This window comes from Megalobrama amblycephala, linkage group LG21 (genome assembly GCF_018812025.1).
Source record: "Megalobrama amblycephala isolate DHTTF-2021 linkage group LG21, ASM1881202v1, whole genome shotgun sequence".
NCBI lineage: Eukaryota > Metazoa > Chordata > Actinopteri > Cypriniformes > Xenocyprididae > Megalobrama > Megalobrama amblycephala.
Genome location: NC_063064.1, coordinates 18,548,476 through 18,563,773, shown reverse-complemented (window position 1 = coordinate 18,563,773; position 15,298 = coordinate 18,548,476). Strand labels below are relative to the sequence as shown.

At 35.9% G+C, this 15,298-nt stretch overlaps 1 protein-coding gene across 2 annotated transcripts in view; it reads left to right on the top strand.

Moving 5' to 3' along the window:
* The window catches only part of ece1 (endothelin converting enzyme 1), a 33,926-nt gene that overhangs the window by 8,130 nt on the left and 10,498 nt on the right, over nt 1–15,298 (top strand). Inside the window, exons 2-10 of one of the 2 annotated variants that reach the window (XM_048172599.1) lie at nt 2,559–2,645; nt 5,233–5,371; nt 6,776–6,988; nt 9,180–9,304; nt 9,433–9,579; nt 9,774–9,839; nt 9,927–10,115; nt 10,781–10,923; nt 11,138–11,252. In XM_048172599.1, the coding sequence (XP_048028556.1) occupies nt 2,559–2,645; nt 5,233–5,371; nt 6,776–6,988; nt 9,180–9,304; nt 9,433–9,579; nt 9,774–9,839; nt 9,927–10,115; nt 10,781–10,923; nt 11,138–11,252 (1,224 nt within the window). Of the gene's footprint in view, nt 1–2,019; nt 2,646–5,232; nt 5,372–6,775; nt 6,989–9,179; nt 9,305–9,432; nt 9,580–9,773; nt 9,840–9,926; nt 10,116–10,780; nt 10,924–11,137; nt 11,253–15,298 lie in introns of those variants that run through there. The other variant, XM_048172598.1, reaches the window with a different exon arrangement.

Below are 15,298 nucleotides of genomic sequence, written 5' to 3'. Positions count from 1 at the left end.
TTTTTTTCACAGATTATCTGTTTCATATTCTACTGTCAGGACATAATGACAGGTTTAACAAATATGTAAAAAATGCATTTTTACAAAAGTTACCTACTGCAGCTTTAACTATGCCAATATAAATTCAATTTTTAATTCTAGGGCACCTTTAAAACAGGCTGTGACGCTAGGTTGGGGAAAAAAAAAAAAAATCTTGAAGCCTTTGGCTATAAATTCTTTTTTTTTTTTATGATTACAGGTAGGGCTGTCAAACGATTAATCGCGATTAATCGCATACAAAATAAAAGTTTGAGTTTGTATAATATATGTGTGAGTAATATGTGTAATTAATATGTATATATAAATACACACAAATTAATGTATATATCTAAGAGAAATATGTTATTTATGTACAAAAAATGTATTTATATATAATATAAATTATATAAAAATATAAATAAATACATATACTTGTAAATATTTCTCAAATATATACATGGATGTGTTTGTATTTATATATACATAATAATTACACACAGTACACCCACATAATAGGCAAACTCAAACTTTTATTTTGTAATCAATTAATCGTGATTAATCGTTTGACATCCCTAATTACAGGTATGATGGCTGTGGCGCTAGGTTGGGAAAAATCCTTCAGCTATAAATTCATTTTTTTATTTAATAAAATTAAGTATTTGAGGTATATGAAAGAATAATTGTAGTGCAAACGGCTTCTATCAGTCTCATAGTTTCCAAACGACTTGACGAATTAGGCACATAATACGTTTCTGCAAATGCCAGAAAGACTTGTGCTTCCCGAGTTGGAAGAAATTCAGCCCTTTCTGTCAATATCCTCATGTGTTACTCTCCCGCCCTGTCAGGGTCATCAAATGACAGGGCTTTACCCATTTGAGGTCGTGAGAAGTACGTCTGGCCAGAAAATTCTATACAATATGCTTACTGTGCATCGTGGGTGTGATTCTGTTTGGACTGGTCATATTGTGGTTAATATTTCACAGTTCTTTAGAGCAGTGTTTCTCAACTCCAGTCCTTGGGACCCACTGCTCTGCACATTTTGTATGTATCCCTTATTTAACACAGCTGATTTAGATCATCAGCTCATTAGGAGAGTCTGCATGAACTGAATTGAGTGTGTCATATAAGAGAGACATACAAAATGTGCAGAGCAGTGGGTCCCGAGGACTGGAGTTGAGAAACACTGCTTTAGAGGGTCTGAATTGTGTTTTATGTGTCTGGTTGAAATGGGGTTTGGCTGAAAGTGAACATATTTGTCTGCTGTTTGAGTACCACTGCTGACTCAAGCTGTTCAGAAGCCACAGAGGCCTCATGATAGACCATTGGCTTTGACAAGACCGAAGACAATTGTTTTTTTTCATGCAGCCAGATGACAGAAAGAAATTATATTATCTTTTACAGTAAAACACTGAAACAGTAAAGAAATCTTTTTATTAAATTAATAAAATGTTAAGCCAATTAATGAACTTAATAATAAGAAAAGCCCCAAAATAAATACAATGACAACAAAAGCAAAGTCACTGGGGTGAAGAAGATGAAGCAAAAAACATAAAATGTAAATTTTATATTTTATAAAATACTTTAATATTAAATAATACAATAGTTCTTTTATTATTATATTAAATAATACACAAATAATGTATATAATATATTTATGAATTTTAATGTTTACTTTAATATTTCATTTAAATATGCTCTCAGTAATGTCTTTACAGACATATCTTCATGTTAACATTTTTATCATAAAGCATATTTAACACAGTAAATATACATATGTGTGCTTGTTTATGTGTGTTAAGTGTTCAGACTGGGACAGCAATATCTGGCTGTCATACTTATAAGGTGACCATTCTAATTTAGGCAGCTGAAGAACTTGAAATGGGCGTGGCCTTGTACAAGCCCAACCTTCTGTCCTGGAAAGTCCTATTGGTAGGAATGAAAAAGGGCGGGAACTCACCTCTAACAGTTCCCTCCCAGTTTGAAATGAAAGCCCATTGTGGAATGCACACATTCTCTCTCTTACATGCGTATACTCACACACCCTCACTCTCACGTATGTACATCAGGTCCTCTCCCCTTCCTGTTTTTCACAAGTTCCTGCCTTTATGGTGACGCTAGTGTTGTTGCAGGCTGGAAGAAGTTCAAGCTTCCCAGGAATCCCTTGTTTAAGATTCCTAACTAGGAGGGCTGCACCAAGGAAAGCTGAGAAGAGAGCTTTGCAATACACGTTTGTTGTGAAGACCGAGCTGGCCATGCTTTGGAGATTTTTTTTCTGACGTTGGGGGGTTGTAAATTTGGCTTGGGAGGAGGTGAAAGCAGGGGGTAGAAGAGGAAACCCCATTGACACACAGATCAGCCAGCACTGTTGACACGCTGAGCCAAGAGCCTCCTCTAGTCCTTTGGGACGACTAGCTTCACAATCTTCTCCTGATGGAACTCACAGGAATAAACATTGCCAGGATTCCCAAAAGCTGCTGAAACATCTCTTTGGTTTAGTTATGGAATCACTGAGGGAATCTATTCTTCATTTGACCTTTCAGATGTCTACTTACAAACGAGCCACACTGGATGAAGAGGAGCTGTTGGATACCGGTTCCGATGGGATCTACCAGACCTCTACAATGCAGGTGAGAGTTCATTTCTTTAACTGTTTTTATAACATGTTTCTTGACATGTGTGTATTGAAATATGAGCCAATCCGTTGAACTAGTGATCCGTTTACTTGATTCTTTACAAAAGTTGTGTGCCTAGTTACTTCCTCATGCTTTTCATCTCAAACATCCGCTGTGTGATAGCACTGTTGTATACAGCTTTCTACTTATAGCCAACTGTTAAACTGTTTTTCCGCAGAAGTGTTTTTTTTTGTATTTGTGTTGTGTGAATATGCCTTACACTTCTGTTTGCTTTTAATAAGTACACAATTGGGTTTTGTGTGTGTGTGTGTAAAAGTAAAAAACAAAACAAAATGCTAGCTACATTTTTGCTTCTCTATGGTGTTTTTTTTTTCTGATACAGTATGTTTTATAAGTAAACTGTGCCATTGTTACCAAATGGAACAACTTCAATGGAACTAGTCAAGTTGATTCAGTCATATTAAATAATATATAAGACCTAACTGGTTTTGATAAGTACTTTATTTTATTTATTTAAATATTCCCACAGATTACTGACTAAACTTTTTTTTTTTTTTTTTTTTTTTTTTTGATAAGAGTATTTTTGTTGCTGCTATAAAACCAAAAGCAATTTTCATAAAACAACTGATTTGCATAAAAACTGAAAGATACTTTGGTATCTGCTCTGTATACTCAATGTATATGAATTCCATTGTAGCTTTATTTGCAACACTAATGTTTGTTTTAGAGTAGTACCTTGTAAGAATTATTATCGAATATTTGGCCTTTTCATTACGAAGGCAAACAAGTGGAAGTCAAAATATGTTCTGGTCTTTTGTTCCTTGAACCAGAAATTTATTATCCTTTGAACGTTCCTAAAATATTTTCTCTGGATCATCAAGGGTATTAAATGTTCTGGGTGCCTTTATTAAAAACATTTCACTGTCTTTGTTTTAATTTCTCCCTCTGCTCTCTTTTGGAGAGAGACCTGAGTTTGGCATTAAGGCTCATTGAAGCCACACAACACATACAAACACAGAGTATCCAAACTAAGCCGAGTAATTGCACAGCTGGGCAGTTGGCCACTAAAAGTGACTTTTGAACTCTGTGAGCTCAGTAGGGCTTAATCTGATTGGTATTACAGAGATCATTTATTTAGTTTCTCTTGCACCTCCTCTGCCGAGAGCTGATCAGTTATGAAATCCTCAAGCCTTGTTTGATCAGTATAGAATCTAAATGAAGAGACAGTCAATCAGAAGAAAAGTTTAAAGTTCATAGTCTTGGAGTTTTTGTAGAGTTCTCAGGTATGTTTCACCAACTTACCATCTTATACAGTTATAGATGCTCTACTGTTCAAAAAATTTGGTTAGTAAGTTTTTTTTTTTAAAGAAATTAATACTTTTATTCAGCAAGGAAGCATTAAATTGATCAAAAGTGACAGTAAAGACATTTACAAAAGGATCATGTGACTGAAGACTGGAGTAATGATGCTGAAAATTCAGCTTTGCCATCACAGGAATAAATTACATTTACATAAATAGAAAACAGTTGTTTTAAATTGTTATATTTCACAATATTACTGTTTTTACTGTATTTTTGAACAAATAAATGCAACCTTGGTGAGCATAAGAGATATCTCTCAAAAACCTTATCAAACCCAAAGTTTTGAACTCTGAAAAATGGCTATAATGTGGATAGTATGGTCCAGATTATTTTCAATGAAAAATGTTTGATTTTGGATCTCAAAATACAGTTTGGGTTGTTGAGGTCTTCTGAAGCTGAAGGAGACGTGAGAATTTGAGATACTAAAAAGATCTAGTTTTAAAAATTACTTTCCAGTGGTTAGGTTTGAATAGCACTGCGTTTGGCAGAACAGTGTTCAGACTTGGCAGTCTTTCCTAGAAAAGAGCCTTTCCTAGAAAGTAGAAAGTTTATTGCTGTGTTGTTGTGGGTTAGTTTCTCTCTTATGGATTTAATGCCCAACCCAATGCTAATAACTCTTAAAGGAGTGTTCTTGGTTCAATACCAATTATTCTCTGTGTACAACATTTGATATGTTGTCGATTACCACAGAAAATAATTGTGGTTACAGTAACACACTTACAGTGAAAGTAAAGCAGGCCAGCGTTCCATAGGGTTTAAAAGCAGAAATTTGAAGCGCATGGTTTATTCTGTAAAAACCTTTTTTTTTTTTTTGTTATTATTTGAGATCATCCTTTCAATCATCATTTTATTTTTTTTAGGTGGGAATGTGATCTGTACTTTGAACTGGAGCAGAAAGACAATGATATTTGGTCCCACCAAAGTTTAATATTGTTGTTGGACGTGATCATATATAATTTTCCCATGAAATATTATATAAAACCTGAAATAAAACCTGCACCAGGTTATAACAATATTTACCAGTACCAGATTACATAGGTGTCACTTTCATTAAGCAGCACAAATAATCATCTCACCCTTGAGGATTGCTTCTTTGCCAATGATCACTCCTTTGGAACAGGATTCAGTGTCATTTGCGTCATCTATGAAACATTGCTGATTTGCAGGGAAAGGTATTGCAGTCTTAACCCTTATTTTCTGATTACTTTGTGATTATCAGGTGGGGCTTCAGCGGGGTCTGGGTCTCCGGTGCTGGGCAGAGAAAACCCACGTTGAGAGGAAACTAGTGGTCATCGTGTGCGCTCTGTCCGTGGCCCTGTTCATCTGCATCGTGTCTTTGGGTTTGCACTATAAAGAATGTGAGTGACTAGATCCTTTCAGTTGATGTTACAAATGTTACATAATGTGGTGCTAGAATATTTGGCATAAGCAACTACATCTATATATTAAATTTAATTTGAAAAATGTGCTTTCCGTTGAACCCTGCAGTTGTTATGAGATTTCATAACAATAATTAAATTTTAAATACCTGAGTCAAACCAGTGTTTGCTTAAAGTAGTCCTTGTTTTTTGTTTTTTTATCTGAGCACATACTTTTTTTGTATGTACTAAGACTCTATATGTTCTGGACCTCATATCAAAAGCATTTACTCATTTTTATTGCAGCTCCAAGTTATTATTTTTGAGTGAACTGAATGCCACTTCCTGCTATTCAACCATCCACTGTTGCCCAAGCATGACAAATTGCTGTATAAAAGAGCAACGACTTTTGCCAGACTGTTTACCTCTAATTTCCTCAGCTGCTGTCAGGCCTATAGTTTCTTGGCCTTATCTCTCCAGATTAGGAGCTAGGGATACATCTTTTGGGCCAAATGTTTTTCTTAGAAGAGTTTACAATGAATCTGCTGTAGCAGCGTTCTCCACAAGCCAAATAAAATCAGTGCCCTTTAACTCCAATTATTTTCAATATTAAACTTAATACTTGCATAACCTCATTCAGTGGATTCATGCCCAGCCTCAAAGCCAAAGTGAACACAAAGTACTTATACATTAAGTCTTCTTCATGCTTATACATTAAGTCTTCTTAACATATATTCGAGAAAGAGAAAAAACAAGCAAAATACTTTTTTCACAGATTAAAGTGACTATTGGTGGTCGCAAATGACTTATATTACGATACAGAAAAAAATATAGTTTTCAATGTTTTTTTTTTTTTTTGATAGTTACATTAAGTATTTTTATAAAGGGAAAACACAATGCTGTGATCTCCTGGGTTTATTTGCTGTAGCTTTCACGGTTCACTGTCGCTGTGTTGCCATTTGATCAGGATTCTCAATAAATACAGTTCTTTTCTCAGAAACCAAATTTTGGCAGTAGCCCCTGATAGGTGAATAGTTCCAGATGGGTTAATGTCCTGGGATCTTCCTCAATTCAAGGCATATTTATGACGTGCAGCCTGAATGCAGTATGAGGTACTGCATCGAAAGCGTAACACCCCAAAATCCCAAGCCATAATCAAAGCTATGTTGATTTACCTTTTCATGATATGAAGATGAGTAATTGCAGTGGGGATGTATATTTTAGATTTATCATGCATTGAGCCAGTACTGCACTTCATTTATGATTATACTTGTGTATGATATGCTGAGTGAAAGAGACATTGGGAAGACTTTCTTATCTGTTTGGCACATATACATGATAAAAGACATATCATGTAATGGACACAGCTGTACATTTATTATATACTCATATTGTTTTTAACAGCTCATCCGGGAATGTGCCTGTCAGAACCTTGTGTTACTGTGGCAAGTACGGTCATGGGGGCCCTTGATCGGTCGGTGGACCCCTGCCAGGATTTCTACAACTTTGCATGTGGGGGCTGGATGAGGAAAAACCCATTGCCTGAGGGAAAGTCCCGTTGGGGTCCTTTCAGCAACCTGTGGGAACACAACATGGCCGTCATGAAGAACTTATTAGGTAAGTCCATAAAGTATGGCCTGATATATATGGAACAACGTACTTTTTCGACGTCATCACATCCTATTATTAGGGGATCAAGCGTGTAGCACTGAAACCCTATTGTAATTGTTAAAATTCCCAAGGATCAGCATTCTCCACTAAAAGTGATCGGGCAGACCAAACCGTAAGTCATAGAGACTTGAAACTTTGAGGGCTGGTAGTACTCACACCATCTACAACATCACCAATGCTTGCCCCGATCGGCCTGACAGGGGTGCCAAAGCGGTGAAAAGTACGAAATCGCTCATAACTCCTAAACCGTTAGGCCAAAATGTTGGAAGTCGGTGGAGCCACTTTTACTAAAATGGCTATAACTAGTGAATGAAATGCAACATTTTCACCAAACTCGAAACATGGGTGTATTGGCTCAATCTTTGGTCACGTGAAAAAATCGCAGCGATTGGCGACTTGGTGGTGCTATAACAGGAAAAAAACTTGAAAATGGCTATAACTACTTAAAGCTGCAGTCCGTAACTTTTTTTGGTTAAAAATTATCCGAAATCAATTTTTGAGTAAGTACATAACCAGCCAGTGTTCAAAACTATCTAATTATCTTGTCTCGATTCACAACAGGAAGCTTGTAATAATGTCTTATAATAAGAGCGACATGGTGGATTTCAGCGGGAAATTCAAGCATGAAGCTCGTCTTTGCGTCATTACGTCACGTCCGTAAACAGAAAAGAAGGAGTCCCGTCCAGACTAGTCGGTTTTATCATGTGAGGATGCTGCTGGTAGCGGCACATTTATAGCCTTTTCTCACAGCAGCTGAAATAATTAAACTTTTTGATGGCGGATTGTAATCCAGAAAGATCCAAATGACAATCATCAGTGACAACTGGAGATTCACCCGTAGACAAAAAGCAAACGACTTTGGACTGTTGAGTGGCTACAGAAATTGAAATCTACAGGTAACGCTAATATACACTAAATACACAGTCACGCAATGCTGATGTTGTTAACATTAATAATTTGAGAACAATATAACAGTAATAATAATTTGCACGGTTTGACGTGATCCGAGCTAAGCGATCGTTAGATTTCATCATCATTGGCAGCGTGATTTATTGTAGGCCTAATGCTTTTTTCCTCAGTTGGTCAGAACAAAAGTGGCAGAAATGTTACTTACTTGTTCAGATGATATTTTCCAGTGAAAATTCTTATATTGGTCATACTTTCAAGACGTAGAGTCTGTGATTCTGAAATACAGTATCCACACCGGTGCGGTGACTGACAGCAAACATTAGATTCATCCGCACTGAGGAGCTGTGCCGTTGCACAACGCACGTACAGATAACTGTTCTGCATATGACTGCAATTGCAGGTTTCAAACAACAGATGGCGACAAAGAGGAAAAATCACTGACTGCAGCTTTAACCTTTAGTCCGATTGACTTGAAACATGTGGTGTCTTTGTCCATGGTGCCAAGACTGCCTTTGAGGACATTTATGTATCTCAAAAAACATGGCTGCCATCAGCCAATGAAGTTTGGGCAGCTATGGTTAACGGAGGCTAATCAGAACTAAACTCGCAGGGCCTGTTTAACTCACCGTCTTAGAGGCCTGTGAGAAATTTGGAAGAAAACGTCCACAAGCGTTTTTAAATAAGGATTGTATATCACGTGATTTTTCACACACAGCCACAACATTTGTAGCACATGGTAGAGCTCCTCATTCTGAGCAACTTTGCCTCTAGGACCGCCGCTGTCCATCGAATCGTTCATTAATTGTTAGAGCTTTTTTAAAAAAACAACTTTGGCGAATTAGTCCTAAGTTTTTGGCTCAACCTCGATAGCTCTTAAAAAGCTTCATAAACCAAATATGTCCTATGGTAAATTGCCTGTATTGGCTGTAAATGGTCTTTTCCATCTATGATCGAGACGGTTACAGGCTTGCTAATTAAAACATTATACCTTTTTACGCATGTACTTAAAGGCCTTGAACCCCGATAATTGCTGCTCTCGGCTATATTGTTCTTAATTAGATTTTGAATCCTGGATTTTCAGTGGGGTATCACACTTTTGGACCCCGCTGTATAAATAAAGCAGTAATGAAGTTCCAAGGCTCCGACCACCATATAGGCTTTGTTTCCCTTTGCTTCAAGGGTTCATGAAGGTTATTACATTGAATTTTTCTTCATTTGTTGAATTCAGAGAATACTAGCATGAAGAGCCTGAGCAAAGCAGAGCAAAAAGCCCAGTGGTATTACCAAGCTTGTATGAACGAGAGCAAAATTGAAGAGCTCGGGGCAAAACCACTCCAGGATCTTATCAATCAGGTGACCTCATATACATGAACAAATATGAAACTCAAAAGATCTGTTGTAAATATATCAGCCTTAATGAAAACCTGCTTTTTTTCTTATTCTGGGATGTAATTCTTAATAACGGAATATTGTTTTTCCAGACCGGAGGTTGGGGTTTGAAAGGCCCGTGGGAGAAGGATAACTTCCAGGAGGTTTTACGGACTGTGTCAGCCAACTTCCGAACCTCCCCCTTTTTCACTGTTTTTGTCAGCACAGACTCAAAAAGCTCCAACAGCAACATCATCCAGGTGGGAACACTTATCTTATGGTTATGTTTTTTATCACCATAACACGGATTCTTAAATGTCAAGGGGAAACTCTGCACTGTTCTAGATACCATATTTTGATTTATAATAGCAGGCTGTCAGAATATATTATAACATGCTTTATATCAAGATGCATGTCATTGTAGCTTAGCTTGTTGATTCCCCTTTTTCCACAGGTGGATCAGTCAGGATTGGGACTTCCCTCTAGGGAATACTATCTCAATAAGACAGCCAATGAAAAGGTAAACAAAGAGACCTTATGTTGTTGTTCATGAACATTGGTAGTGTTTTGCTGTGGTCTGCAGCTTGTGTTGTTATTCCTTCTTCAGTATTTAAAAGCATACTTGAACTTCTTGGTGGAGCTCGGGATTCTATTGGGTGGATCACAGGAGACCTCTCAAAAGATGATGCAGGAGATCATAGACTTTGAAACGGCCCTGGCAAACATCACGGTCCCTCAGGAAAATCGCCGTGACGAGATGAAAATTTACCATAAAATACAAGCCAAAGAGTTAGCTGTGAGTACGGCGCGGTTACTTGTACTACTGTTCGATTGAAATCTGTGGTTCTTTATTGGTGGATCATGATCCAAAAATGGTCACAGGTCTGTTCTGATATGGACGTAAATGAAATGCATAGTAATGATGGCAAAATATTACAATGGAGGACAAAATGTTTCCCATAATTTTGCTGTTGCAGTCAAAAATCCAACTCTATTTGGATGCAAATTCATCTGTCACTTGGTTAAATTATTAAATTAGCCAGATGCTAACATGGGCAGGTTGCTTGACAATGGATAAACATTTGTACCGTCTACAAATTGTTTTGAACAGAAAAATTATTGTCAGTTTTGCAAAGTTAGTTTTTCTGTTCAATCTATACTGCCATTCAAAAGTTTGTGGTCAGTAAGATTGTTTTTCTTTTAGCTTTAAAATATTATTACAATTTAAATTGTTTTCTATTTTAATATATTTATTCATGTGATGGCAAAGCTAAAGAACCACTGATTTAAATGTCTTCTTCAATGAGACATGTTCTTAAAGGTTGTGATTATTAAAATGATTGTAACGATTTCAGAACATGCTTCCTTTGCTGGAGACGTATAAAGCTTTCTTTCATAAGTCAAATTGTGGTGTAGCATGTGAGCTGGGAAGTCAGTCATGTGTTTGTGTCTGTGCTGTAGACGTTGGCTCCGGCAGTAGATTGGATTCCTTTCCTCTCTGCAGTGTTCGCCCCTGTTGCCGTAAATGACTCTGAACCTGTGGTTGTATACGCTAAAGAATACCTACAGAAAGTCTCTGAGCTCATCAGCAACACCAACAAGAGGTAAACCAACATTAGACAGAATTAGCCAGCTACGCTGTGTTTTTTTTTTTTTTTTTGGGTGATACTCTTACCCCTTTTCCATCAGAATGTTTTGTGTTCTAGAGCCAGAGCATGTTCTCTGCAATCTTTATATTTACCAGACCTGTAGAAAAATCACATTCTCCTTTGGGAAACTGTCTGTTAGCTAAGATCAAAGCTGTTGTGTCTCCCCCAGTGTCTTGAATAACTACATGATCATGAAAGTGGTGCGGAAAATGGTGTCCATCTTAGACCAGAGGTTCCAAGATGCAGAACAGCACTTCCTTGAAGTAATGTACGGCACCAAGAAGGTGAGAAACGATGATCAAAGCTGACATCTGTCAGCCCAAGGCACTGCTGTCACCGAAAGAGTCATGAATGATCCATCAAATATCAAGTAACAAAGTCATGTTTTTCACATTTATCTCTCTTTTTCTTTTTCCCTCTCTATCATAAATGATTTCATTTTTCTATAGTTGAGATTTAAAGCACATTATTAATTTTTTTGCAAATTTTTGCATCAGTTAAAAGAAATAGTGCATGCTAAATTTTGTCATCATTTATATTATAAAATCAACGTGACCTTGGACATGTTTATGCATATTTATACTGCCAAGCTAGAAAAAGCACCATAAAAGTATCATAAAAGCGGTCCATACAACCATGCACTGTTTTAAGTATTCTGAACTTTTTTGATAACTTTGTGAAGTAAATTTTAGCCATTATTTTTTAATAATCTTACCCTCTGCCAGATCATACAAATCATATTCTCTCCTGTGTTCAGTTAAAAAAATAGCATCTGTCATCTATCTCAGATTTCAAATGGCATTGATTGATTGTCATGCCATGTGACGATGAAATTAATACTTTTATTCTAGCAAGGACACATTACATTGGTCAAAAGTGGCAGTAAAGACTTTTACATTGTTTTTTTTATATATATATATATATATATATATATATAAAATGTTCTTTCTATTCCACTACACTTATCTTCCTCTAAGTGGATAATTTGATGCAAAAATGATTTTATATTCAAAAACAAAATTACCCAAACATTAAATTAGCCAGTGGGCTCAGTGAGCATGAAAGGCAAAAAGAGGGAAATGTGATCATTTGCCCTCATCCTCTCGCTTCTGCTCTCCGTCTTTTCGACTTTTCTTAGAGTAACTGGTATCAGGGTTGGTGTGTATGAAGAGGCGGTGTGTTGTTCTGCGGGGAGCCTGGTTATTCAGACTCTTATCAGGAGGAGATCCTGTTGCCCTGGCCTCACTTTCCGCTGGGGTCAGGCTGAAATAACAAACGAAAGACTGAGCCTTGGGCGATGTGTGTGTGTGTGTGTGTGATGGGTTATGATAAGAGATAAAGAGAGGGTCCATAAGGACGGTCACCTTCAGCACAGCTTAGTATGTTAGTGTGGGTATAGCATTTACTATTTTATTTAATGTGATAGGTTAGCAAAAAAATGAAACTTCCTGTCATCATTTACTCAACCTCATATCATTCCAAATCTGTAGGACTTTTGTTTCTTCTGAGGAACATAAATGTTGACTCTGCTTTCAGTCATACAATGAAAGTGAAATGTGACATGGAGCAGTCAAAGCCCAAAAATGATAAAAAGCACCATAAATGTATTATTAGAGTAATCCATATAATATATATGCTGGATTCCAAGGCTTTTTAAATGCTGTTCTTTTGAACTTTATGTTAATTTAAGAATCCTGAAAAACATGTATCATTGTTTCCACAGACATTTTCATTTTCACTTAATGTCTCATTTCCTTTAGAAGCTAAAATTCCATTTTACCCTCATAGTCTTTCATTGTGAGCTATTAGCCGTTATCTCGAGAGCCTCCGTTCCTAAACAAGAGATGGGAAGTTGAATGGGTGACAAGACATGTCCTGTTGCTGCCCACTTCTGGGCTTCATATTCGAGAAACCTTCAAGAGAACAATGTGATGTCTCACTATGGAAGCTTGTTTCCGCCACTGAATAAAAAATAAAAAAGATAATTGCAACTTTCTATCTGACAATTCTGCTTTTTTTCCTCGCAATTGAGAGTTTATATCCCACAGTTCTGACTTTTTTCTCACAATTCTGACTTTTTTCCTCACAGTTGCGAGTTTATATCTTGCAATTCTGACTTTATAACTCACAATTATGAGTTTTTAACTTGCAATTCTGACTTTATAACTCGCAATTGTGAGTTTATATCTCGCAATTCTGACTTTATAACTCACAATTATGAGTTTATATCTTGCAATTCTGACTTTATAACTTGCAATTGTGAGTTTATATCTCGCAATTCTGACTTTATAATTCGCAATTGTGAGTTTATATCTTGCAATTCTGACTTTATAACTCACAATTATGAGTTTTTAACTTGCAATTCTGACTTCATAACTCGCAATTATGAGTTTATATCTTGCAATTCTGACTTTATAACTTGCAATTGTGAGTTTATATCTCGCAATTCTGACTTTATAATTCGCAATTGTGAGTTTATATCTTGCATTTCTGACTTTATAACTCGCAATTGCGAGTTTTGCAATTCTGACTTCATAACTCGCAATTGTGAGTTTATATCTTGCATTTCTGACTTTATAACTCGCAATTGTGAGTTTATATCTCGCAATTCTGACTTTATAACTCACAATTATGAGTTTATATCTTGCAATTCTGACTTTATAACTCACAATTATGAGTTTTTAACTTGCAATTCTGACTTTATAATTCGCAATTGTGAGTTTATATCTTGCATTTCTGACTTTATAACTCGCAATTGCGAGTTTTGCAATTCTGACTTCATAACTCGCAATTGTGAGTTTATATCTTGCATTTCTGACTTTATAACTCGCAATTGTGAGTTTATATCTCGCAATTCTGACTTTATAACTCACAATTATGAGTTTATATCTTGCAATTCTGACTTTATAACTCACAATTATGAGTTTTTAACTTGCAATTCTGACTTTATAACTCGCAATTGTGAGTTTATATCTCGCAATTCTGACTTTATAATTCGCAATTGTGAGTTTATATCTTGCATTTCTGACTTTATAACTCGCAATTGTGAGTATATATCTTGCAATTCTGACTTCATAACTCGCAATTGTGAGTTTATATCTTGCATTTCTGACTTTATAACTCGCAATTGCGAGTTTTGCAATTCTGACTTCATAACTCGCAATTGTGAGTTTATATCTCGCAATTCTGACTTTATAACTCACAATTATGAGTTTATATCTTGCAATTCTGACTTTATAACTCACAATTATGAGTTTTTAACTTGCAATTCTGACTTTATAACTCGCAATTGTGAGTTTATATCTCGCAATTCTGACTTTATAATTCGCAATTGTGAGTATATATCTTGCAATTCTGACTTCATAACTCGCAATTGTGAGTTTATATCTTGCATTTCTGACTTTATAACTCGCAATTGCGAGTTTTGCAATTCTGACTTCATAACTCGCAATTGTGAGTTTATATCTTGCAATTCTGACTTTATAACTCGCAATTGTGAGTTTATATCTCGCAATTCTGACTTTATAATTCGCAATTGTGAGTTTATATCTTGCAATTCTGACTTTATAACTTGCAATTGTGAGTTTATATCTCGCAATTCTGACTTTATAACTCACAATTATGAGTTTTTAACTTGCAATTCTGACTTTATAACTCGCAATTGCGAGTTTTGCAATTCTGACTTCATAACTCGCAATTGTGAGTTTATATCTCGCAATTCTGACTTTATAATTCACAATTGTGAGTTTATATCTTGCAATTCTGACTTTATAACTTGCAATTGTGAGTTTATATCTCGCAATTCTGACTTTATAACTCACAATTATGAGTTTTTAACTTGCAATTCTGACTTCATAACTCGCAATTGTGAGTTTATATCTTGCAATTCTGACTTTATAACTTGCATTAATGAGTTTATATCTTGCAATTCTGACTTTATAACTCACAATTATGAGTTTTTAACTTGCAATTCTGACTTTATAACTCGCAATTGTGAGTTTATATCTCGCAATTCTGACTTTATAACTCACAATTATGAGTTTATATCTTGCAATTCTGACTTTATAACTTGCAATTGTGAGTTTATATCTCGCAATTCTGACTTTATAATTCGCAATTGCGAGTTTTGCAATTCTGACTTCATAACTCGCAATTGTGAGTTTATATCTTGCATTTCTGACTTTATAACTCGCATTAATGAGTTTATATCTTGCAGTTCTGACTTTATAACTCGCAACTGTGAGTTTATATCTTGCAATTCTGACTTCATAACTCGCAATTGTGAGTTTATATCTCGCAATTCTGACTTTATAATTCGCAATTGTGAGTT